Raw genomic sequence first — 22,488 nt, forward strand, 5'->3', positions numbered from 1 at the left:
ATGAACTCTCCCTCAACCCCTCGCCACATGTTGCTTAAGCACGAAACACACTCTTTCTGTAATTTCTGCGATTGAAGGAGTGGCGTTTCAGGTATTAGGAAAAGCTGCCCTCCTTGTGCAGCTTTCCTTCTGGCTGCCTCGCATGTCGGCATGAGGCGGCTCTGTGCTTTCATATTCTCCTGCAGGCAATTAAAAGCACCATAGTTCATGGAAATTACTCAATCACCACCTTGCTCACCCAGTTTTAGGATGTACCCTGGTCCTTGAAGAATTTTACGACTGTATTGCGGGGAATCGGTTGCAATGCTGCCAACTACAAACCAGAACTTTTATTAGCATTCTTCTGAGAAGGGTGAAGAGTGAAAACCTCATTAGTGTCAGACTCAAATCTAGACATGATGAAGTTCCACATCTAATAAAAATCTCAATGAGCATTAAAAATGGATATCCTGTCCTTTAATGTAGTCTATACATTCACATTATGATCAAATGGTAGATCAAAATCCAAATTGAAGAACCATGTACCGAGGGGCTAAGTTTAGTGCGGCCCTGTCCCGCTCTGAAATTTCCTTGAATTTTTAGGCTAAAGGTATCATGGTAGTTGTTTCCATAACCGTTACAGGTATGGAAAAATATAGAACGCTAGGCAGAGAGTTGTTCTCATCCTGCTCCAATCTTTTCCCTTGCCGTTTGAAGAATCTAAGCTTTTCCAAGAACTCAGGTACCAAGCACCCTGAACATTCTTTCTTCTTTAATCATTCTTCATATTTTTGGTTGTTGGGTAGTCGTGGTTCAGAAGGCAAACCATCTGTACTGATGGGATTAAACTTTGAATGCTTTTGGCTCTTGAAAATTTTGAGTTGTTCTCAGTTCCCACCGAAGTCCCTTTGGATGCTTTGCCAAGACTAAAGTACGAAGCTTTGCTCTTTTTCACCGTTCCTTGCTTTTTTTGTTACTTTTTTTCCAGCCCTCTCTGTCTTTGGTGGCGTGCATTTTTATGTCCTTATGCTTTAGCCTGTGTTGATATGAATTGTTTAACTAAGTTGGGACCTCTGGTGTTAAAACTGTTGGTGGTCTATTTTTACATACCCTATTTCATCTCCTCATTGCGTCATTGATTGGCCTATCTGAAGTAGTTTGCACTTGGGAAGTTCTTTATGGCGGTTTGTGGGAACAAAATGCAGCTGTACCGGTTAAGGCTTCGACTGTGGGTCAGTTGTTTCTGTTTGAATGTGTTATATTCCTTCATTAGCCGAAATTTTCATGTGGTTGAACAGATGGATATTGAATCTATGGAAATGGAGACACGACTAGCCTTTCTTCTAGAAGTTAATTGGGACATGTTCTGTTATAAGCATTTGCATTTCTTCAAGAAGGAATACGTATGTGATGTGCTTTATGGTGTATGATTGGGTTTGTACATCCTACACGTTTAGTTTTGTTGAAGTAGTGATGCCATCTAGTTGAAATGGAAATTCTATGTATAAGCTTGTGGACGACTATGTATTAATTGTTGTTTGTCAGTAAGTGGTGAAGGTCCCTTCACTGTATCTTTCTCTTGAAGCATAATTTGGATCAAGTAAGATCTTTTATTTGATCTACTATTGGTCTAGCTGAATGTTATTCTTTCTTCTTCTCTTATTTACTTATTAAACAGAAACTAAAGTTCTTCACCAATAAGAAGTGTTTATTTCACTGATGCTGCACCAATTAAAAAATTTAAAAATGCTCCATATGTATGATGGAATATTGGTTTCATAATCGGTGTTCCTTTCTCTTTCCTCTTTTTTTTTTTGGTCTTGTTTTTCAAAATCTATTCCTTTTCATAAGGTTGCTATAATTCAGTTACCACGTATCTGGATTTTGCCTGCACATGCTTTTTTTTTGTTTTGGTTTGGGGCTGAGATAATGGAGAATTTTGGGTTGACTCTTGGTGTGATTAGAATGGGCTTATTATGTTATTAGTGGCAATCATTTTGGCTGCTATTGGACCTTTTTTTGCACTCTCTGATTGATTTAGTGACTTCACTAACGTTGAATATAACATTCTTGACTAATTACTAGATCAGCATAAGAAAGGATAAAGTTCTATGCTCTCCATTGGCAGCAAAAAATTGGCAACCATGGGGATTCAACATGGTGACAATAAAAATATACGTGAAGTTAAGTTTTGTGGAGTTAATCCAACAGTGACCGTGTAATTTCATCCTGATCCAAACTGCCAACATGTCAATGATTTGTAGCTGACAGTACCAAGATGGTTAATCACTGTCTGATGAAAACAATGATTGACTTGTGTTATCTAGGGTTGCACTGGATCGATTACTCAACTCCAGATCGAGATGTGGAGAAGATGAGAAGGTTCCTCTTCTTTCAAAAGTATGTAATTATATGCAGATAAACTGTCATCTGAGAATTTAACAGGGAAAATCATGGAAAGGAACAACACTTACCCATAGAATTGTAAACAGCTTTTTCATATATGTTCACTTTGTCAGTGCAACGTTTTTTCAGATGCAATGTGTGCTAGCTACCAAAAAAATCAGGTGATACATTGCAATCAAAGTTCCAGAAAACCTATCAGTCATCTCCCAAAATTAGTCGATTCACATCAAGATGAAAAGTACAGCATGAGGGTTCTTTATACAAATTTCACTATTTTTGTTTAGAATTTAAATATCATTCTACTTTGGTTTGTTTGCTTGTTGATTATCAAAAAATATAGTTTTAAGAACGGAGGCTTCATGTATAGTTCTAGTTCAATTGGTTTACTTTAATCAAACATATGAAAACAAGAATTGAGGAAACTTTGTATCTTGCTGTAGGTTGCATTTTTCTCTGGATGTAGATTGAATCCACTAGCAGTATATTGGTTGCTAACCCACACGGTCAATCGTCGTCTTAGTAAGCCCACCTGACTATGTGCCAAGTTTGCAATTTCACAGTCCAAAATTTGGCGGCCTTTATTAGTTGTGTGTTCATGCATTGTGTACTTAAGGAGTCAAGGTAGCTATTGTCCTATTAACTATTGGTGATTATAGCTATAGTATCTACCAAGTAACTTCACAGTGGCCCTCTGTTTGGGGGGCTCCAATGCATCACTTGCTAGAAAGGCCGTAGGAAATAGTCTAGAAAGGCCATAGGAAATAGTCAGTTTGTTAATGGAAAGGAGTTGGTAATGGTAGCAGATCAATGATCAAGGTAGGACATTTCTTTTACATTTTACTAAACAATTAGACAATTTTACGAGTTTTGGCATGGAAAATACATATTTTTTTACAGTACAATACAAAGTTGCTGAAGTAGATATATATGTCATCATATTGTATGAATGAAATAAGGATGTGCTTCTTGAATATAAAGAGTTTTTGTTTTCAGGCTTGGCTAAGTCCATTTATCCCTACTGGATTGTATTGACATGTTACTTGTTGCTGCAAAATTTGCATGACCATTTTTTCTCATGCCCTTTGATGAGTCCGTTGTTTCCTTCTGGCTTGTCTTTAACATAGCTGTCTGAATATTTGTCCGTAGACTCCGTACTAAATATGTTTCTGCTCTGCTTTGGCTAAATGCAGGACCAAATGAGGGAGGTTCATCTGGGATCGCATACTATAAGATCTCATGGGGTTCGAGTGGCTAGAAACCATATGCATGACTGGCTTATACTTTTTCTTCTCATCATAATCGATGTCATCTTGAATGTCATACAGCCATTTTATCGCTTTGTAGGGGAGGATATGATGTCTGACCTGAAATACCCACTGAAAAGCAACACGGTCCCATTTTGGGCTGTTCCAGTAAGTATCTTTTTTTCTAAATTTTAGTGTGAGATTTGTAGAAAAGGTTTTTTAATTTGATTCACTGGGACTACTCTTGTGCAGAAAAAGTCAAGTTTTTTTGTTTTTGGGTGGTGCAGATGATTGCAATTTTGTTGCCTATGGGGATCTTTCTTCTGTACTATATCTACCGGAAGGATGTTTATGATTTTCATCATGCTATTCTAGGTAGTGGCTCCTTTTTCTTGTACTTCTTGCTTAGAGACACAAAGTGCTTTTATTTTCAAGGTTTTCAGCTAATTCAAGAATTTAACTGATCTGGTTCCATCTACAAATGAAGGCCTTCTGTTCTCAGTTCTAGTAACTGCAGTTATAACTGATGCAATCAAAGATGCAGCGGGCCGCCCTCGTCCAGACTTCTTCTGGCGTTGCTTCCCTGATGGAATCGGTGTAAGGATCTGTGTTTCATTATTGCTTATCAAGCCTCTGAGATTTTTCATTTTATATTGTCTCAAGCATCCAATGTTTGTCTCATACTCTTGCGCTCTTTGTGTTCAGGTCTATGATCATCTTACCAGGAATGTTGTTTGTCATGGCAATAAGAGTGTTATAAGAGAGGGACATAAAAGCTTTCCAAGTGGCCATACTTCATGTTAGTGGCTCCTGTCAAATAAGTTCTTTCTTTGCTTCTAGTTGGCTACTTTTTGTTTTGTCTTCTGGAATTTTCACAACTCATGGGAGCTTAAAACAGATGATATGATACTGATGGTCATCCAAGCCTTAAGTTCATGTCACTTATAAATTAGTCAATTATGCCATTATTTTTCTCTACGAATCAAACATTTGTTTCTTGAGGTTTACTGCTGCTTCATGTAGGAGATTCTTTATTGCCCATGTTAGTAAGGTGATTAATATTAAGCGATAAACATTCTTAAATCTTGTTCTTTAGACCTTTCTTGTCCAGATCAATGTGTGTTGCAAAATATTTGTGAAAGCAGAAATGTCCAATAATGCAAAAATGATATGGGGTGGTCCTGAACCATATCAAATATAAATAGATAAAACCTATTGGCAAAGCCAATATCAGTATCAACCTACATATGCATGTGCTTGTGTGTGTGATAAGATATTTGAACTACAAACTCTGAATAGGTCAATATGTCAGGGTCCTTCGCAGGTCTTGGTTTCCTGTCGCTGTACTTATCTGGGAAAATTAAAGCATTTGATCAGAGTGGTCATATCGCAAAGCTATGCATAGTCTTCCTTCCCTTGCTGGCAGCTGCATTTGTTGGAGTTTCACGGGTAGATGATTATTGGCATCATTGGCAGGATGTGTTCGCTGGAGGACTTCTAGGTACTTAACCTTGGTTTCTAATCTGATTATTCATTTCTTTTGCAGTATAGATGTCTGTCACAGAATAACCCTTGGTTGGGATCTCCATCTTATCAACTTTAAAAACTGAAAATTAGAGATGAATCTTGATGATGGCATTCACTATTTTCTTTTGGTACCCCATGGGCTTATTGCTTCTTTGCAGGCTTTGTAGTAGCTATGTTCTGCTATCTCCAGTTCTTTCCAGCTCCATATCACACAGATGGTAAGCTACTTTCATCTTCTTTGTCATTATGTGGATCGGAAGTTTTATTTTTAATTATTAAGATGCTGAATTTTCTTATATCAGGAGAAAGAAAAAAAAAATGTGCTCTTGGTTTGGCTTTTCTAAATCCTAGTCCACTGCTGGATGGTCGGACTATTCTTCTATATTTAAATTGGATTCTGAAGAGCAATTCAACAGACTTTACTGTTAATCTCTGTGATCTTGTTGGTATATACAGATTAATTTCTTGGATATGCCTTGGCAATGCAACAATTTGGTTTATGTTTTTTTTTTCCTTTTAAATTGTCACATGGGAGAACATACTGCACCTGGAAAATTTTCTTAGCTGCTGCTGGCAGCATAAAAAACCCAAGGCTATTATCCTGGACTTCAGGGCGTATGCTCACTTCAGCATTACGCAGGGAGTTAGTGCTCATGAGAATCTGATTGTGTCTCTGTAAAATGGGCACAACCCGCCCCCCACTGCACCAACTCCCTTGGGGCACTTAATTTAGCACAAAGTTGCACGAATCTTTTCAGCACAAGGTTGCACGAGTCTTTTTTGGGAGATGCACATGGGGATTGGTCAATGTTAAGAGAACCTGAAAGCTTGTCTCATGTTTCTTATATTCAAGTTTTTGGTTGTCTTTCTTTCAGGTTGGGGACCATATGCGTATTTTCAAATGCTTACAGAGTCACGTACGGCTGTTGAACAACCTGTTACTGCAAATTCTGCATGCACACAGACAAGAGATATGGAAATTGTGGATCAGCAAGCTCAAACGGCCACAGCAACCGAGGTCTCAGTTGTGCATGGCAATGGCACGGAAGCAGTATAAGCAAAATTTTTTGCAGATAAAGGGATTCTCAGCTATGAAGTTCAGCATTTTAGCTTCAGCTTCTCCATGTGTATAGTGTATGCAAAGGAAGTAGTTTATAACCTTTACCCAGAAGATGAACACCAAAACTGAAAATTTTTCATGTTGAGAGATTTGTATTGTTATTTTATGATATGCATATATCATATATGCCATGTCTGTGCAGAGTCCAGACAAAAGCTACCACCAGTAGATCAAAAAGATAAGTGACATCGTGAAGGAAGCCAAAATTCTTAGAAAACTACATTTCAAAAAGTCATATCTTCGGAGAGATGATGGGAACTGTGAAGTGAGAAAGCGAAAAGTGGATTTCCTTCGTTTTAGTAGTAATTTGTATGGTTCACTGCATTGCACTTTCGTCAGCTTGCTCACGTCCGAGTGCTCTGAATTGTTCAGGCTACGCTTTCTGATATTGGTGTCTCTCTAAAATGAATTCCTGATAAGGAACGGGCAACCACTTCTTGCTTTTCTTTTACTTGTCATATTCCAAGGACATCTTTTGGCAAAACAACAAAAACACCTTCAGTTTAACAGTTCTTCATTTGGCCTATTATACGACATTTCTTAGTCCAAGCAGGTAAACAAAGCAGTGCTACCAGTAGCTTTGTTGGCACCGCATTGTTTAGCTCACTGATTTGGCGTATCAGCCAAGACGCATCGGTCCATCTGGGCCTATTACTTCAACAAACGAAAATACTTATCTGAACATCGTTTGGGAAATAGAAATTTTTTTTACCCGATGCCATATGATAATTGAAGCTTTGAAATGCCAACATGTGTTTTTGTTACTTTTGTTTGTTTTACTAAAAGTGAAGCTGTGAAAACCTGCTCAGATGTTGTGGGTGTCTCGCAAACTTCCTGATAAATGACTGAATGCGTTTCACCACAACTGCCCCAGTAACATGAAATGGCACCTCGATCGTTCATTTACTTGTGTTGAAAAATATTATTAGAGGCACATGTACGATTTGTATTGCGATTTGGGTCAAGCCAGTAGGTGATTTAATCTCTATTAATTAGACAACCATGTGCCACTTTCAGACGTTCCACAAGTTTCCCATGGCCTGGGATTATGAGTGAGGTTTTCTAATTGTAGGAAAAGAAACAGCAATAGGAGTCTCTTTATTGGTTTAAATCCTAAGACTTATGCGTCGTTTGATGACTAACAAATAGGGGCCATACTCTCCATATATATATATATATATATTTATAAACCCTCATAGGAATAATCTATGTTGTCGATTTCAAGAAAATTAGATAGCAGAGATTATGTTGTTCTTAAGAGAAAAATGGGGTTCATTTAAGGAAACTCATTTGTTTCCTTCTTTCACTTTCTCTCCTCATTAGAAGGGTACTAGGGATTTTTGAAAGAACATACTCTTATATGCCAAACTTGTTGAGAATCATCTTGGCCATTGGTTGATGGTAAAGATTAAGTTGCAATTATAGAAATTAAAAGTTTTTTGAAAGTTTGAAATGCCTCTTAAAAAGGTCAAGGGGTTTCATTCAAGGAAACTCATTTGTTGCTCTCTCTCTCTCTCTTCCTTTTAATGATATTTTGGACTGTTAAAAAAAACAGTTTAACTAGATATTTACAACTCAAATTCTACCATATGATCTCATTGGAATTAATACCAGATAATTCCTATGAAAGTTTGGCATTCAAGAGTACGGTAGCTATATTTTTTTTCACACACAAACACACGTATAAGCCGAAAAGGAAAAGAGAGTGAGTGATTGCTTGCGCCTTGTAGAGTGGGTGCAAAAACAGGAAAGCCCAGGATGCTATCATTGGGGTGATTCTTGACATTTTGAGAATAAGCACTTGGCACTTGTATGTTATGCTAGTGTGTGTGTATATATATATATATATATAGCACTTGGCACTTGTGTGTTTTTGTGAGTGTCTGTGTCTATATATATATATATATATATATAAACTACTATTACTACTAAAATTAGGCAAAAAAGGAGCTAAATTTTTGCATAAGTTTTATTAAATAGATACCATTTGACAGATAGACAAGGGAAAATGTGTTTGCTCTTTCATTAAATCAAATAGGAAGAAACTGCCGTTATCCTTCTTTCAAAGGAGTGGCAAAAATGAGTCGTCAGTCCCCACATTTGCATGTTGAAAAAGACAAACACCAAATACAAAGCATATCTCAAATGGATCCACCCACTCTCTAAAACAAAAAATAATTTATTGTCTTGCTGTTGTCCTTTTCTCTTTCTGCTAATAAATTTTAAAGCAAGTGGGGTTTAACCTTTTTTAAGATATGAAAATTAGAGGCTGACATTAAGATAGTATAAACTAAACCTCCACTTGTCTCATTGGCGCATGAACATGAAATACTTGTTTTATTCTCACTTTCGCATAAGCAATGAGACTATGAACTACTGATCAGATATTCACGCAATAAACATCTTATTTTAGCAACAATAATCAATTCATTTCTCCTCTACACGCAAGGTTAGGTAGGTTGGTCGGGCCTCGGACTTAGTCAACGTTTGAACTTGACTTGTAGGCTGACCAAACTCACCGAATCTTTGTTATGTTCGGATTGCGATTCGAACCTAAATTCGCCAACTTGTTCAGTTCATGACCTTTATCGTGCTTTTTCCAGTACTCCGGAGAACATGATCAGATCAAAATATTTTGTTTGTTAATTTAACAAAATTTGGCATATTTTTCAAATGTTTTTACGTTATATAAATTGCACATGGGCTCCAATTTTGGGAATTCTTAGATAGGAAAGCAGTTGGCAGTCTCAGACATCTTGTTCTTCATTTTCTCCTGATATTTTTTATGCACAAGAAAATATCGGACAATTCAATTAACAAAGCACATCAAAAGTATGGCCTCACAATATCGTGTTGGCTCAATATTATCACGAGAACAAGTAGAACGCGTACTTCACAAGCGATGCCCATAACTCGTTGCCATCAATTTTATATTTGAAACAGACCAGATGCCGATGCTTCTTCTTTTCTTTTTTTTTTTAAGTTGATTCTTTAGGGTCCATAAATAAAAAAAACACGGAGGGATATGTCCCCACTGAGCTGGTCATTGGTTGGTATCCGGTATCCAGCTTGACTTGAGCCGAACCCGAAAAAAATAGCACCACACAATATTTTTTAATATTTATTTTATTATTATTATTATTATATATATATAATAATTTATTATAATTAATTATATTTATATATTATTCTATATTAAAAATAGTTTTTTTTTAAATTTAATCGAGCCTGGCCTAGTCCGGTGTCGAGATCGGGTTTGAAAGGTTGGGCCGGGCCCAGGCTCGGGCCACTGTTTCGGGTCTCGGCCAGCCAGAGACCGGCTCCTTATTGGGCCGAGCCGACCCAATGCTCAGGCTTAGTCCGTAATTAGGGATGTCAATATATCCGATTTGAATCGGATAATCGAATGATCCAATCCAAAAAAATCGGATATAGAACAAAAAATTAATATTCGATTAAGAAATCAGATCAGATTTAAATTTATAAATGGCATCCAATCGGATTCAGATTTGTATATACATAAATATCCGATCAAATTAGATACATTCATTTTTAAACATATATTCAATATCTAATGTTATTAAATTTGAAAATTGGCAAAATCTATTTCAAAATCAGGTTCAGTTTCTCTAGCCTCCATGGCTCAGCCCAACAATAAGTTATTGGTGAGACCCAATCGCCCCCATTGTTGGGCCCCTGAGTCTGCGTCGTCAGACCGTTGCCCAGCCTTAATTACGGTGGCTTCCTAACTCTGACTTGTAGGACACGACCTTCTTTATCCAGAATCTCTATAGCCACCAGATTTGTGAGTATTGACGTTAACTCTTCACGTTCAGTCAGATCCAGATAAAGTACCGAATTTCACTTCACTTATTTGAACTCAAATTCAGGATCGACATCGATATACTATTAGATTGGATCTTTGCTACGTTCCAATCAAATGCGAGACCCGAATTGATATTCAATTATAGCTGTATAGTGTACCTGATTGGTGATTGGTTCATATTCCTTACAAAAATATGATTAAACAACTCTAAAATTGATCTGATAATCAAATGTACCAGAACCATTTACATCCCAATCTGTATCTTTCTATGAGTATGTTTCATAATTAATTAGGTGAAATTATCAGGTAGGTTCAAACTCAATGCCAACTCATGTAAAAAGATCCAAATTCGTTTCATCTTCCAAGACACATGGAGACCGAATCCAGACATTCCGAGCCCTGTCCGGATCAAGTTAGCCTTCCAAGAAAAGGTGAAAAGAAAATGCAGAAAACTTTTGCTTTAGGCAGAAGTCATTTATATTCCCAGCCAGCATGCTGGAAGGGTGCTCACTTTTTCACAAGCAACCATTTGAGTGGTTAATTGTGAACCAAGAACCGTGGTGCAACTTGGCTGCCCTTTGACCAATTGGGTCTGACTCTCTCCAACATCACAAATACATTGTTAAATTTATCATGTTATTCTCGAAGTAACAAAAAAATTTTTTGCAGAAGACATCCTGAAAGTTTTTTAGCAAAAACTCTTCATATTCATGAAGCACATCCTTTTAAAGTGGACAGTTGGAAACTTCAAAGGCGCGTTCAAAATTTAAAATATTTAGCTTTTGGTCCCCATCTGATAAGAAAGAAAAGGGACGTCAAATCCATTTCCCCATTGGTGAAGTTGTTGGGTTGTTTTACTTATTTTTTTCTATTAGTGCAAATAAAAGAAGAAAGAGAGAGAGTGAGACTGCTGTATTCTGTTCTGTTGGTCCCTGAAACCGGGCTTTTCCACTTCTCTTTCGTCAGAGTCCTAGGAGTTCCTGCTGATCAGGTTAGTTTTCATCATCCTTTCTCACCATTTCCTTCTTGCCTCTTTCGTGGTATCTCTCTTGAACACCTTCGGTTATTGCTTCATCTTTTCTTGGTCCTCCTTTTCGTTTCACTGGAGGTGTTTATACGATCTTCTTGTCGTTTTAGTGGTTTCTAATTTTTGGGTTTTGTGGGGAGCGCGGGATTCTCTCCCTTGGATCAATGAGACAAAAAAATGGAAAAATCTTTGGCTCCTGTCTTTCATTTTGTATGTTTAGGTTGGATTGCTTAAAGGATTCTGCGGCTGGTGGCCACTTAAATGGATTTGTGCATGTACTATCTCGGATTGGTTTTGCTTTTGTTGCTTTTTTCAGTGAACTTTCAATATAGCCTCCTTAAATTTTGATTTTTTTTGTTCTTTCCAAACATGAGGGTTTCGAATGGCGAGTACTGGGTGTTGCCATTTCGTAACATGTTAGTGTTGGTGCTTCTCCTTAAGATATTAATCATCCCGTGGAACTGCTTGAGCTGAATATCGTGTCAACTCTTCAATGACAACTTCACAGCAGCATATCCGTGTATAAATACGAAAATTGACCTTCAGAATTTATTGTAAGAAAATGTAAGGTGTAGTTAGATGCTTAGTCATGAATCTCTTACCAGGACCCTTTATCAAGAGAAAAGATTGATATCAACAGACAAGGAAAATCTTTTGGCAATGTACAGAAAACTTATTGAGCTGTAATGTCAACTAAGTGTAAATACATGTGAGGTGTTTTAAATTTTAAAAACCTGCATAAAATGTGATAGTTCGTATGGACATCATGACATATTGGAGGTAGCAGTTATTTTTGTTCAGTAGCAATTTTAGTGGGTATCATGGCCTCTGCCTTTGAATTAGCTGTGAAATAAGTGCCGTTAATTTCAAAATAGTATCAGTAATTTGACTATTGCTCTAAAGAATAACAGCACAGTACTGATTAATCATGAGGAGTTTTTGCTATCACCAATAAGTTTGTGTTCCTATTAAGAATGAAGAACGATGAAAATTTGATTAAGAAGACAATGTGACAAAAAAGTAACTTGATTTAAATTAACATAGAAAAAGAAATTTAAGAACAAAGGGGAAAAAAGAAAGAGGACATGTGTAGTTGAACATGAAAAGTTTTGCTGTTGTAAATGTGTTCTATGAGTCTTTCATTTGATTCCATGGTTTATTCCTTTGTGACTCTTTTGACACTCCTTGTTAGCATAGTCTTCTTTCTATTTTCAAACTTGTTTCAGCCTCATGAGTATGCGTAGCGTGTTAGTAACGAGTCTCATTTAGTAATTATTTTTCTATTGAAAACAAGCTGCTCTGGCCTCTGACTGTTGCTCATCCTTTGCAGGAGAAGATGCCAGAAATTCAACTGGGTGCACACACAATTAAATCACATGGAGTTAAAGTAGCAAGGCTGCATATGCATGACTGGCTGATACTTGTGTTTCTTATGGTGGTGGAGGTTGTCCTGAATGTTATACATCCATTTTATAGGTTTGTGGGGAAGGAAATGATGACTGACTTGAAGTATCCATTGAAGAGTAATACAGTGCCATTTTGGGCTGTCCCTGTATGTTCTGCTTTCCAGTTCTTTGTCCCCTTCTGTATACCAAATGAATGCCTCTTCTCTCAATCTTTCTCTCTTGTGTTTTAATTGGAATCTGATTGATATGTTGCTTCCTAGGTAATTGCAATTCTGATACCATTTGCCATCATCCTTATATACTATTTCATCAGAAGAGATGTTTATGATTTTCACCATGCCATTCTAGGTAAACTGCCTTAAACATTTCTGATCTCAGGGCCATGGTATGGTACCTTACAAGATATCCTGGATAAAATTGTCCTTAATGATGAGATTACATGGTTGCGCAGGACTTTTATTTGCTGTATTAATAACGGGGGTTATTACTGATGCTATCAAGGACGCTGTTGGTCGACCCCGTCCTGATTTTTTCTGGCGATGTTTCCCTGATGGAAAGGAAGTAGGATCTCTATTTTTTGATTATTTCATATTTTTCTTTATAATGTTTCAGGTTTTCATTTTTTTTTTAATTCTTGTGTTTGTGTGCGATTAAGTCCTAATCATATATAATTTTTTAGGTCTATGATACCATCACAAGTGGTGTTATTTGTCACGGAGAAGATAGTGTCATAAAAGAAGGGCATAAAAGTTTCCCAAGTGGCCATACTTCCTGTAAGCTGCCTTCTTCTTCCTTTTTGTTTTTTTTTTTCAGGTCCCCTATCTTGAATGCACATTTGAAGTTTGGTGCTGCCTAAGTCACGTGGGTGTGCCGAAAATGGTGACACACCCAAGTTGATGCAAGTGCGGGTGCCACCCGAAACGGCACAGGACTTGGTTTGACTGAGTCGGGTGCTGTTGACTGCACTCGCTCCTTTTTTTCTCTATTTTTTTCCTTCTCCTATCTTTTCCCTTTTCCTTTTTCCCTCTTCCTCTCTTCTCCCCCCATTTTATTTAATAAAACATTCTGTTTGAGATTAAGGTACCCTTGACAGAAAAATTTAAAATATAGACAAATAAATTTACTTATATAACAGATTTTACGCACACACACACACACACACACACACACACACATACATATGTGTATATATCTCTATATGCCTTCGCCCCACCCGCACCCAATTCTTGTGGAAATTGCCGCATCCCACACCCCAACCCATGTAAAATGGGGTGCTGCACGGTGCAATATAACTATTTATTGCTAAACGAAAGCTCAAAAATGCAAATGAAACAATTAGTAAGGCCACAAGAGCAACAATAGGAATGACATACATAAGCAATAGAACTAAAAAAGGAACAATTCAGACTCTTGCTAATCACCGATGGTTGTGGTTAAAGGCATAGTTAAAGTAAACTGCTGTTTGTCTTCTCTTATGAGTTGTGAAAGACCATCAATGTGAAGCTGGGTTCAGTCTTGGAAAGTTATTCAGCTAGGAACTCTGCACGTTCAGGCAACTAAATACACTTTTGGCTTTTGGTACCTACACCCATTGCCTTTGACCAAGAGCTTATCTTCCATTAATACTGTTCATATAACTTTGGCTAAAATTTTATACTTAGAGCTTGTTTGTTCTGCCATCTAATGAAGGCATCGCTTCATTTGTTTACATTTTGGTGCTCATCCACATAAAATAAGAGAAAAAAATGCAAGTAAAATATTTGATAGCATCTGCATGCACCGATGCAAAATCATGGAAAGGGAAGACTGAAAAGCCAGGTCATTGTTATATGATTGCTAATGCCAATGAACAGAACACTCTCTGACTTCCTGCTCTGGTTATTCTTGACAGGAATGTTCTTACTGATGTGTATTCCTCTTATGCAATTGCTATAGCTGCAGAAAAATGGTCAAATAGCTTAGATCGAATATCATTGTGTACAGATCAATATTGATTGATGAGTGCCTCTATCAGTTATCCTTTTAATGTAACTAATAGATTAAGTGTCATTGCAAATAACATGTGAGTCCTATACATGTCTGTATTGTTCCCATCTTGATGCTGTTATTGTATGCTTATGCTGCGGTTGTTTATTAGCTGTATCTATGGTTGATGAATAAGATAAAAGGGCATTTCTCTTATGAAAAATCTACAGTGGAGTTGAAGACATTATGGAAGATCCAAATGCTAAGATTTGACATTTTCAGATGGGGTAACAGAGTTTCAGTCATATATAAATTCGTGGAAACTTACAGTTGCGTAAGTTTAGTTGGCGAACCCCGCAATTTGTTCAGATATAGTGGGTGAAGCTGCAATGTTCTTCAGGCTGTATATTGATCTTGTTGATATCTGCCATACTTGATCCAATTTTTGTTCCTTTTTAAATTGCACCTATATGTCTGTATCATCCCTTCATTCATAAGTCTTTCTAGCACAAATGCATTGTGCACTTGCATAAGTGCATGGTTGGTCATGCTTTAGGAAGATGATAAGGTGTACTAAAAGTTCAACTTCTGTGTAGGGACGTTTGCTGGTCTAGGATTTCTGTCATTGTATCTGTCTGGAAAAATTAAAGCGTTTGATCAAAGAGGCCATGTAGCAAAACTATGCATCGTCTTCCTTCCTTTGCTTCTTGCAGCCCTTGTTGGAACTTCTCGTGTAGATGACTATTGGCATCATTGGCAAGATGTCTTCGCTGGTGGCCTACTAGGTTTGTGGGCCATTACAATTTGAATTTGGGTTAAACAAAGTTATGCTGTCAAATTTTTGCTTGTCTCTGATTGGATTGCTTACTGCATTTTGTAGGTATGACAGTTGCCACATTTTGTTATTTGCAGTTCTTCCCAGCTCCATATCACACAGAGTGTATGCTTTCACTTTCTTTGTCTTGTTTTTCTTTTTCTAAGTGTAGCATTCTCATGCTGTAAGACCATTAGGTTGATTATCTCATGAAGGCTATTATTGTGATTGGAAGTATTCGGCAAAGTTTAGGCGTCCCATTTTTTGAGATTGCTATTGTGATTTAAATGCACAAGTGTAAATTGCTATGCACCTGAAAGGGTTTTCAACCCACTTATTCCTTGTTGCACTTCAAGTGGGTTGAAAATCTTTCCCGGTGAGGTGCAATTTATGCCATAAGATTTATCATATGGTTTTGTTTTCCATGAAAATCGAAAGGATGACTCCAATGACTTTCTTCCTACCCCGTATTTAGTCACTAGGGATGAAAGTATGAATATTTTGCTACACAGCCCGTGCTGTTTATCATGTATAGACACATTATCTGATTTTCAAATTCAGTATATGAAGCTTTTTGTTTTGTGATGCAGGTTGGGGGCCACATGCATATTTTCAGATGTTGGCAGATTCTCACAGCAACCAGGACCAATCAAGTGCTAACAATCATCATCTCGCTTTTCGTGGAACAGAAATTGAGACTGCATATCAGCAACGTCCAGAAATGGAATATGGTGTGCGTGATACCCGTCCCATACTCGATGTCGAAGCTGGAAGACGGTGAAATCTTGTTCAACGCGTTAAATACGCCTTCCCTTGTAACATAGATGAGTACCTTGTGTCTTGAAGACTCCTTTTTGATTTAGGTTCTGAGTATGTGCAGTTTTCTTGTTCTTTCTTTATGTGCAGTTTGCAGGCTAATTTATTTGTTAGTTTGCTTTTCCATTAGCAAAAGTTGTAGAGTTTTTAAGAATACATTATATTCCTTAATGGTGTGGGCTTGCTTAAAACGAGATTTACTATATATTGCATTTTTTTTTTAACCTGAAACATGCCAAATGAAAGCTTTCTGTACTCATTATGGACTATGTCACATGGACTTGTCAAATACGGCCACATGTTCAAGGATACAGTGATTCGAATCACTTTTACGAAATAATACAGTGAATTGGGATGTGTCAGGCTACCGGCTGTATCGAGTTGGGTTGAAGTACATAATAAAAAAGAATCAACTGTTGCTATTGCCGCTCCGGCTTAAGTTGAAATCTCATTTAAACTGATCGATTCACTTTTCATCGGCAAAATAACTTCAATGTTAGAATTTAGATAATCTAAGACTTTAAATTTATTGATTAATGCAAGTTTTTTCTTATTATAATAATAAGTGCATTACTGAAAATTAGAATTTTGAATTTACGATTAGTCCCTTGGAAGCACAATCGTAATTAACCTACTCGAGCTGAATTCCATCTCTCAGACCAGGCCTCATTGCAACTAATCCAGAAAAAATCAACATGCACGTTTCCGCCTTGACTCGAATTTCTGACCATTCGGATTGGGCTCGTGTTTCGCATGGGATTCAACGCCTATTTCAAATCCAGTTATTAACCAGATCTTGCACGTTGAATGTAACTCGCTCTTAGAAGTTTTGGCTGCTGCTGCACACCGCTCTCCTAAATCCGTCAACTGCACATATATTTTCAGACATTGGTTTCTCTTGTATATCACAGTTTGCATCTATTCCTTTCATGCTAACTGTGATCAATTCTCTAGACAAACCGAAACATGTGTGGCCTTGAGCAGCGAGTGCCAATCACTATATTTTTACAAACCCACGTGAGCTACTAAGTTTTTTGACGTAGGTGCGGTTGCCCTGCCACAATAAATAAAAAACTGCTACTTAATATTCGAGTACTCAACTGAATGAAAGTATTGAACAGGATATATTGTCATATCTTATGTATGGTAAGGGTCTGTGAATGGTCTCACGTTGAAGAGGTCCAGAGTCCTTTTGAATGCTGATTGAAAACCAATTATGGAGTGAGTGGGTCGGTTGGATTTGTGGGTCAAATAATAGCAGCTTGTGTGGAAGAAGAAGAAGAAGAAGAAGAAGAAGAGAAAAAGTTAGCTGTTGAAGACAAAAAAAACCTATATTGTTGAGTGCGTGCATGGGGGTGTTTATATACTCTAATCAAAGGCTTAGACACTTCCAAATTGCAGGTCGTCAAAGAACAACCAGCCTAGCCTAGCCGAGGCGCATCTTCTATAGCATAGCAGAAGACACTTCTTTAGAGCTACTTCTGTAGTACCAGTCATAAAAACTCTTCTGTGAAATTGTTGCTAATATGCTCATTATTCTTTTGGGCTTTCTGTTGTGGCAATTATCTTCTTAGCGTTTGGCGTGCTACGGTTTTGGGCTTTAGAACGCTTTTGGGCTTTTGACCTTGCCATATAGAGAAAATTACAGCTTGTTCTGTCATACCCATAATCACAACCGTCCAACAGAAAAGAAATTCATGAAGGAAGCACCAACGAGCGGTTGTGTGGTCTTTTGACGCATTTTATGTGTATAGGAAACTGTTTGGTACTTGCTAAGAACTACTTTATTATCATGGGCCCAGATGACAAGCCAGTGTTGGGTGTCACACATGGTGACCCACTTGAACCTTCGGATCGGTATTATGTCTGTTAAAGGGATGCTTAGGACATGGTGAGAGCAACCTACTTTAAAATAAAAGACGCTAAGACGATGCTACCAATCAGCGGATCTTGCCAGGCTTTTCTACCTTTGCGTATGGTTTTGCTGCTTCTGGAGTTACTGTAAGTACAGAGCCAGTTTAAATTGACCTGGATCTGACGTGATACGATCGAGTCAAACTCAATCGGATGTGCAAAGCTTTCGCCAACCATTTACTTGACCTGCTCAAGTTAGGTTGTGCAAATTCAGATATCACAGAGTGAGCTTAGATCTTTCTAAACTTTATTCAGTACCAATCTAAGTTCTGCGTATGCATATACAAAATTGTTACACAAGCCATCAGACATGATGGGGTGAATGGCTGCTTATGAATCTCATACGAACTAAAATAATGATACAAATCATAAAACCTGGATTGTCTGTGTATGAACAGGAAAAAGAACGTTAAAATCGTGTGGTGCTTTGTCATGGTGTCATGCTACAAGTTTGGCTTCTTCACAATCTGGTATTACGATGTCCAACCTCATCATTGGTTTATACTTGTCGGAAATCATGGCACCAGCCTGCACGCACAATTCAACTACTGCCGGAGCCTTCCCATAATATGACTTGAGTGGGAAACTGAGTGGCGGCCCACTTGGATCTCTCACATGCCATACGTAGTTGGGAGGTACCACCTCGTCGAGTGTCGCGTCTTGCCATCCATGCTTACCATCCCGCCATTGGTGCTTGAATGAACCACACAACTTGGCATTGTGACCCCATGGCCCTACGTGCACCTCTGAGCAGTAGCCGCATGCTTTCACACTATACTTCTTCATCAACTTTGCTGTTCCTCCTCTAACAGTTTCCCAAGCTTCAAGTGTCCTCTCTGCAAGATCACGCAGTTCTGAATCTGGCATAGGGGGCGGATCAGGTGAAATGTTCAGACCATATGTATCCAGCTCTAGTAGTGCAGTCTGCTCACGTGTAGAACGCTTTGGCTCAACTACAAAACCACCGCGATCTATTACTTTCTTCCCTATCATGCGGATGGGGACAAGCCTTCTACGTGATGGGTACTCAGGCAAGTCCACACCGGCTTGAATGCATAACTCCACAACGGCTGGGATCCTGTCATAGTCAAACCTCTGCTCATGCTTGATACGCTTGCCAAACGGGTCATAGAGGTGGTAGGAGTCTATGGGGATGAGCACATCATTAACTGTGCCTCTGACCCATTCATGTTGTCCTCGGCGGTTACCATTCCCAGGACCCTGACAATCTTTCATCTCATGACCAGTTAGGGCGATGTGTACTTCTGAGCAGTACCTACGATAAATAGAACTCATCTCATGGAGTAATTTATGTAATCCAGTTACACAAAATAGACACCAAATCCCAGTCGAAATTGCTATATTTGGAACCAAAACATCCAAAATTAGCCACAATGAGAAAAATGAGTATATACCAAAAGACTATGGAAGTTGAAGCTACATGTTCATATCATGGTTAACAGGCCTTGCCATTATATATTCATACAAGACAGGCTGCAGATACATCCTACTGGAAGTTCTTCATTGCAGAGGTTTTAACAAATGAATATGGCGATTATTCGATCTCCACACCCTATTGTTCTAACCATCAGATGCAAACAAAATCAGAATACTGTGAGTTCGAGGGAAGTGAAAAAGAGGACTGGTTTTCAATACATGAAAATTGAAAAGATGAAGAAGCTGTCTTCCTCTTTAGCCAAAAACTTGTTAGTCACAGTTTCTCTCCCAAAAAACTTTTGTGACAAAGTCAAAACTGAATCCCTTTGTTATAAGCTGCTCTTTTCCACTTAAGATGCTAGATAATGATTTTTAATGATGAAATTCACAGAAAGTACACATCTATGCAGCCAAAGCAGCCATATGTCATTGCGGACACTAAACATGCATGGAACTAATAGCTATTTTTAGGGCTCATTTGTTTGGGAGAATCCATGTTCTCTATCAAACAGTGGCGATCAGGAACACACCATTTTTGTTATTGAAGAACACTATTAAGTGTTCCAAATATTCCTGCTCTGCCTACAAAACAGCTGGTTAGAGAAACAATAAAGTGTAATAGCTCTCAATGAGGGAAGAAGCACCCAGTCCCATACCAACATTTACCTGCAACCATACACTGGAACATAGTTGACAAGCACAGCCAGGCCTTTGATTAAAGCTTTCCATGCATCCAGAACCTGATACGCCACAGGAATTAGCCCAGGCACAAGTAGTCCATTTTTTGGGGGTTCAAGAGGCTTCTCTATTCCCATCTGTGCAAGTTTCTTATCAGCCCTTGCAGCTCCTTGTATGGCTCTGAATGGAACTGGATATGGTTTCTTCTTATTCTTTGGGAGAATAGGAGGGAGATCAACATTGTGAGGATACTTGCGCTGCTGTTTGCCATCTGTGTCCAGCCTAGGCTTCTGAGAAACACAAAAGAAGGAATTTCTTGTTCTTTGCACATTCCCCTGAATTGGATGGATCCCAAACTGTGACATGCAGAAGCCACATTCAGAAAAGAAGAGGGTGCAAGAGAAGAACTAATGATTTCTAAGTACAAAATTTTCCAGTAATGTAATATCACAATACAAACTAGGCAACGTAGTAGTTCAGAGGATTGCATTCATTCGAACTTCAACATCAAAGAATTTAGACATCAAAACTCGAAGAAGTGACGTACTAAGCAGAAAAGGTAATACCGCTTAGTATCTCTACAGTTTTCAGAGATCAAGACCACAGTGTATTATACAATACGGAGCCGAAGTACCAGAGAAGGCAAGTGACATCTCTTCAATGAATCCACCTTCAAGGACATGAAATTCATTAAGTCCAGCTTGCCCTCTGGTATTCTAACGAGTAAAAATCAAACTGTATCAGAAGCTAACCATATAGCATTGGTAAGCATTTCCTCAAAATGCTCATCAATTAGGAGCCCCATTTATTATCTCCCTGAGTGCTGTTCCTCTTTGCAGACAGATCGTTTTACATATAAGAAGTCCCGTAAACTGTTTGTTTCCTATATATTCCAGTGCTATTATCAGTATAATTGAACATCAAAATCTACTACCAGCTAATAGTTTCCTCCTCTAACCCCGCTTCTCAGCCACAAAAACAAACTCAAAAGGAACAACGAGGAACGAACTCAGCATCGACACTTTGATTCCAAGAAACTAACAGAAAAAGAAGGAAAGATGCCAAAAATCAATGAAACGAACTAAAAGCAAGAAGGCCATGAGGAAAACCAGAACAAACCTTCAGCTGGACAGCGTCAGAGCAACACCAACTCAAATTTTGAGCCCCTAGACATTAGAAAAACAAAGGAAGGAAGGTGAGGAGAAGAAAGCGGGACGAAAAGAAGAATATCTGGGGAAAACCAACGAACCTCGAATTCTCTTTATCTCCGGCAGGTTGGGAGCGAGCTAACACCGGGAGAAAAACTGAATGAGAAGATAGAAACCAAAAAGAAAAAAGAGAACCGCGGGAGAGATGGAGAGAAAATGGCAACCCTAGACATGGGATTGCCTTCCCTCTATCCCCAAATTAAAGAAACGAAGAAGGAAAAAAGGCTTGGGTTATTCGGCTTTACCGTGACGGTCAAGCTCTCCATGGGAGCGAGCAGCAGCCCCAGAGCTCCACAAGAGGCGCCGGCATGCGTGGACTACTCTCCTCTTCAAAAGGATGTGTTCATTCACCGCAAAACGGAGTTTTATTTATTAAGCGCCACGTTTTGGCGACATCTTTAAATATGAAGATCGCGTTTCTGAATTTATTAGCCAATATCTAATTTAAAATACACGGTACAATAGTGTAATGTCTTATTCTAATACTATTTGTTGCTTTCTTTTGCTAATAGTATTTGTTTTCTTTAAACTGTTAGAAATTTGCTCCTTGATTTATTTAAGTGTTCCTTCTCTAATTGCAATAATCATACTTGTCTTTTGCTTTATAATGAATTGTTAAGTCTTAGTTTGTTGCATAGTTTTTTTCTTTTGAAAGTTGATTGAGCTATCTCTCTGGTGAAGGCGTCAACGATTTCTTTAGGCATATGCAGGCCATAATCACAGCTTAGATCTTCTTCTTCAACAACAGTCCTACTTTGATATTATGTTGAAAAAGCAGAATAAACAAAGAAAAGAAAGTTTAACATGGTTTTGACTAAGGGAGGCACAACTATCAGCTTTGATAGCTCTTGTGCAGATTCTATATTTAAATTTACAAATCTATGACAAAGTTTTTTTTTTTTTGTGACCGATTTGTGCTATGTACATAAAAGGTTTGCTCAAGCTAACCATCAAACTTGATAACAATGCCTTGTGTGATGAAGCCATTCTTTTTCCTTCTTATTCCCATTTTTAACATATAAGAATAAGATGCTGGAAGTAATGACATGTTGAATCAACCAGCCATGGATAGATAAACCTTTTTTCTGCAGCTCCTTCAAGCATCTCCATGGGAGGAATCT

At 38.1% G+C, this 22,488-nt stretch overlaps 3 protein-coding genes across 9 annotated transcripts; 2 read left to right on the forward strand and 1 right to left on the reverse strand.

The window, feature by feature from the left end:
* The first annotated feature begins 675 nt into the window (after window positions 1-675).
* On the forward strand, window positions 676-6,407 carry LOC116264448 (lipid phosphate phosphatase 2-like). Of its 6 annotated transcripts, XM_050080588.1 has the most exons (10): window positions 1,154-1,211; window positions 2,307-2,379; window positions 3,576-3,626; window positions 3,730-3,797; window positions 3,917-4,004; window positions 4,117-4,226; window positions 4,335-4,428; window positions 4,942-5,130; window positions 5,315-5,374; window positions 6,032-6,407. In XM_050080588.1, the coding sequence occupies exons 4-10, from the start codon at window positions 3,738-3,740 to the stop codon at window positions 6,211-6,213; spliced, it is 783 nt and encodes a 260-aa protein (XP_049936545.1). In that variant the 5' UTR covers window positions 1,154-1,211; window positions 2,307-2,379; window positions 3,576-3,626; window positions 3,730-3,737; the 3' UTR covers window positions 6,214-6,407. The 6 variants fall into 6 exon arrangements, with proteins under 6 accessions (XP_049936544.1, XP_049936543.1, XP_031500530.1 ...); XM_050080586.1 differs by lacking the exon at window positions 1,154-1,211 and adding an exon at window positions 706-721 and having other exon boundaries at window positions 3,576-3,797; XM_050080585.1 differs by having other exon boundaries at window positions 1,136-1,211; window positions 3,576-3,797.
* Window positions 6,408-10,934: 4,527 nt separating this feature from the next.
* On the forward strand, window positions 10,935-16,301 carry LOC116265007 (lipid phosphate phosphatase 2-like). Of its 2 annotated transcripts, XM_031645511.2 has the most exons (8): window positions 10,935-11,093; window positions 12,460-12,681; window positions 12,796-12,883; window positions 12,987-13,096; window positions 13,215-13,308; window positions 15,097-15,285; window positions 15,381-15,440; window positions 15,905-16,301. In XM_031645511.2, exons 2-8 carry the CDS (start codon window positions 12,466-12,468, stop codon window positions 16,093-16,095), a joined length of 948 nt encoding a protein of 315 aa, XP_031501371.1. In that variant the 5' UTR covers window positions 10,935-11,093; window positions 12,460-12,465; the 3' UTR covers window positions 16,096-16,301. The 2 variants fall into 2 exon arrangements, with proteins under 2 accessions (XP_031501371.1, XP_031501370.1); XM_031645510.2 differs by lacking the exon at window positions 15,381-15,440 and having other exon boundaries at window positions 10,960-11,093.
* Window positions 16,302-18,259: 1,958 nt separating this feature from the next.
* LOC116264891 (APO protein 1, chloroplastic-like) lies at window positions 18,260-21,718 on the reverse strand. Its single transcript, XM_031645335.1, has 5 exons — window positions 21,613-21,718; window positions 21,409-21,445; window positions 21,279-21,325; window positions 20,148-20,515; window positions 18,260-19,320 (listed from the first exon to the last, which is right to left on the reverse strand). Exons 1-5 carry the CDS (start codon window positions 21,631-21,633, stop codon window positions 18,483-18,485), a joined length of 1,311 nt encoding a protein of 436 aa, XP_031501195.1. The 5' UTR covers window positions 21,634-21,718; the 3' UTR covers window positions 18,260-18,482.
* Between the last annotated feature and the right edge of the window lie 770 nt (window positions 21,719-22,488).

Source organism: Nymphaea colorata, chromosome 11, assembly GCF_008831285.2.
Source record: "Nymphaea colorata isolate Beijing-Zhang1983 chromosome 11, ASM883128v2, whole genome shotgun sequence".
Classification (NCBI taxonomy): Eukaryota; Viridiplantae; Streptophyta; class Magnoliopsida; order Nymphaeales; family Nymphaeaceae; genus Nymphaea; species Nymphaea colorata.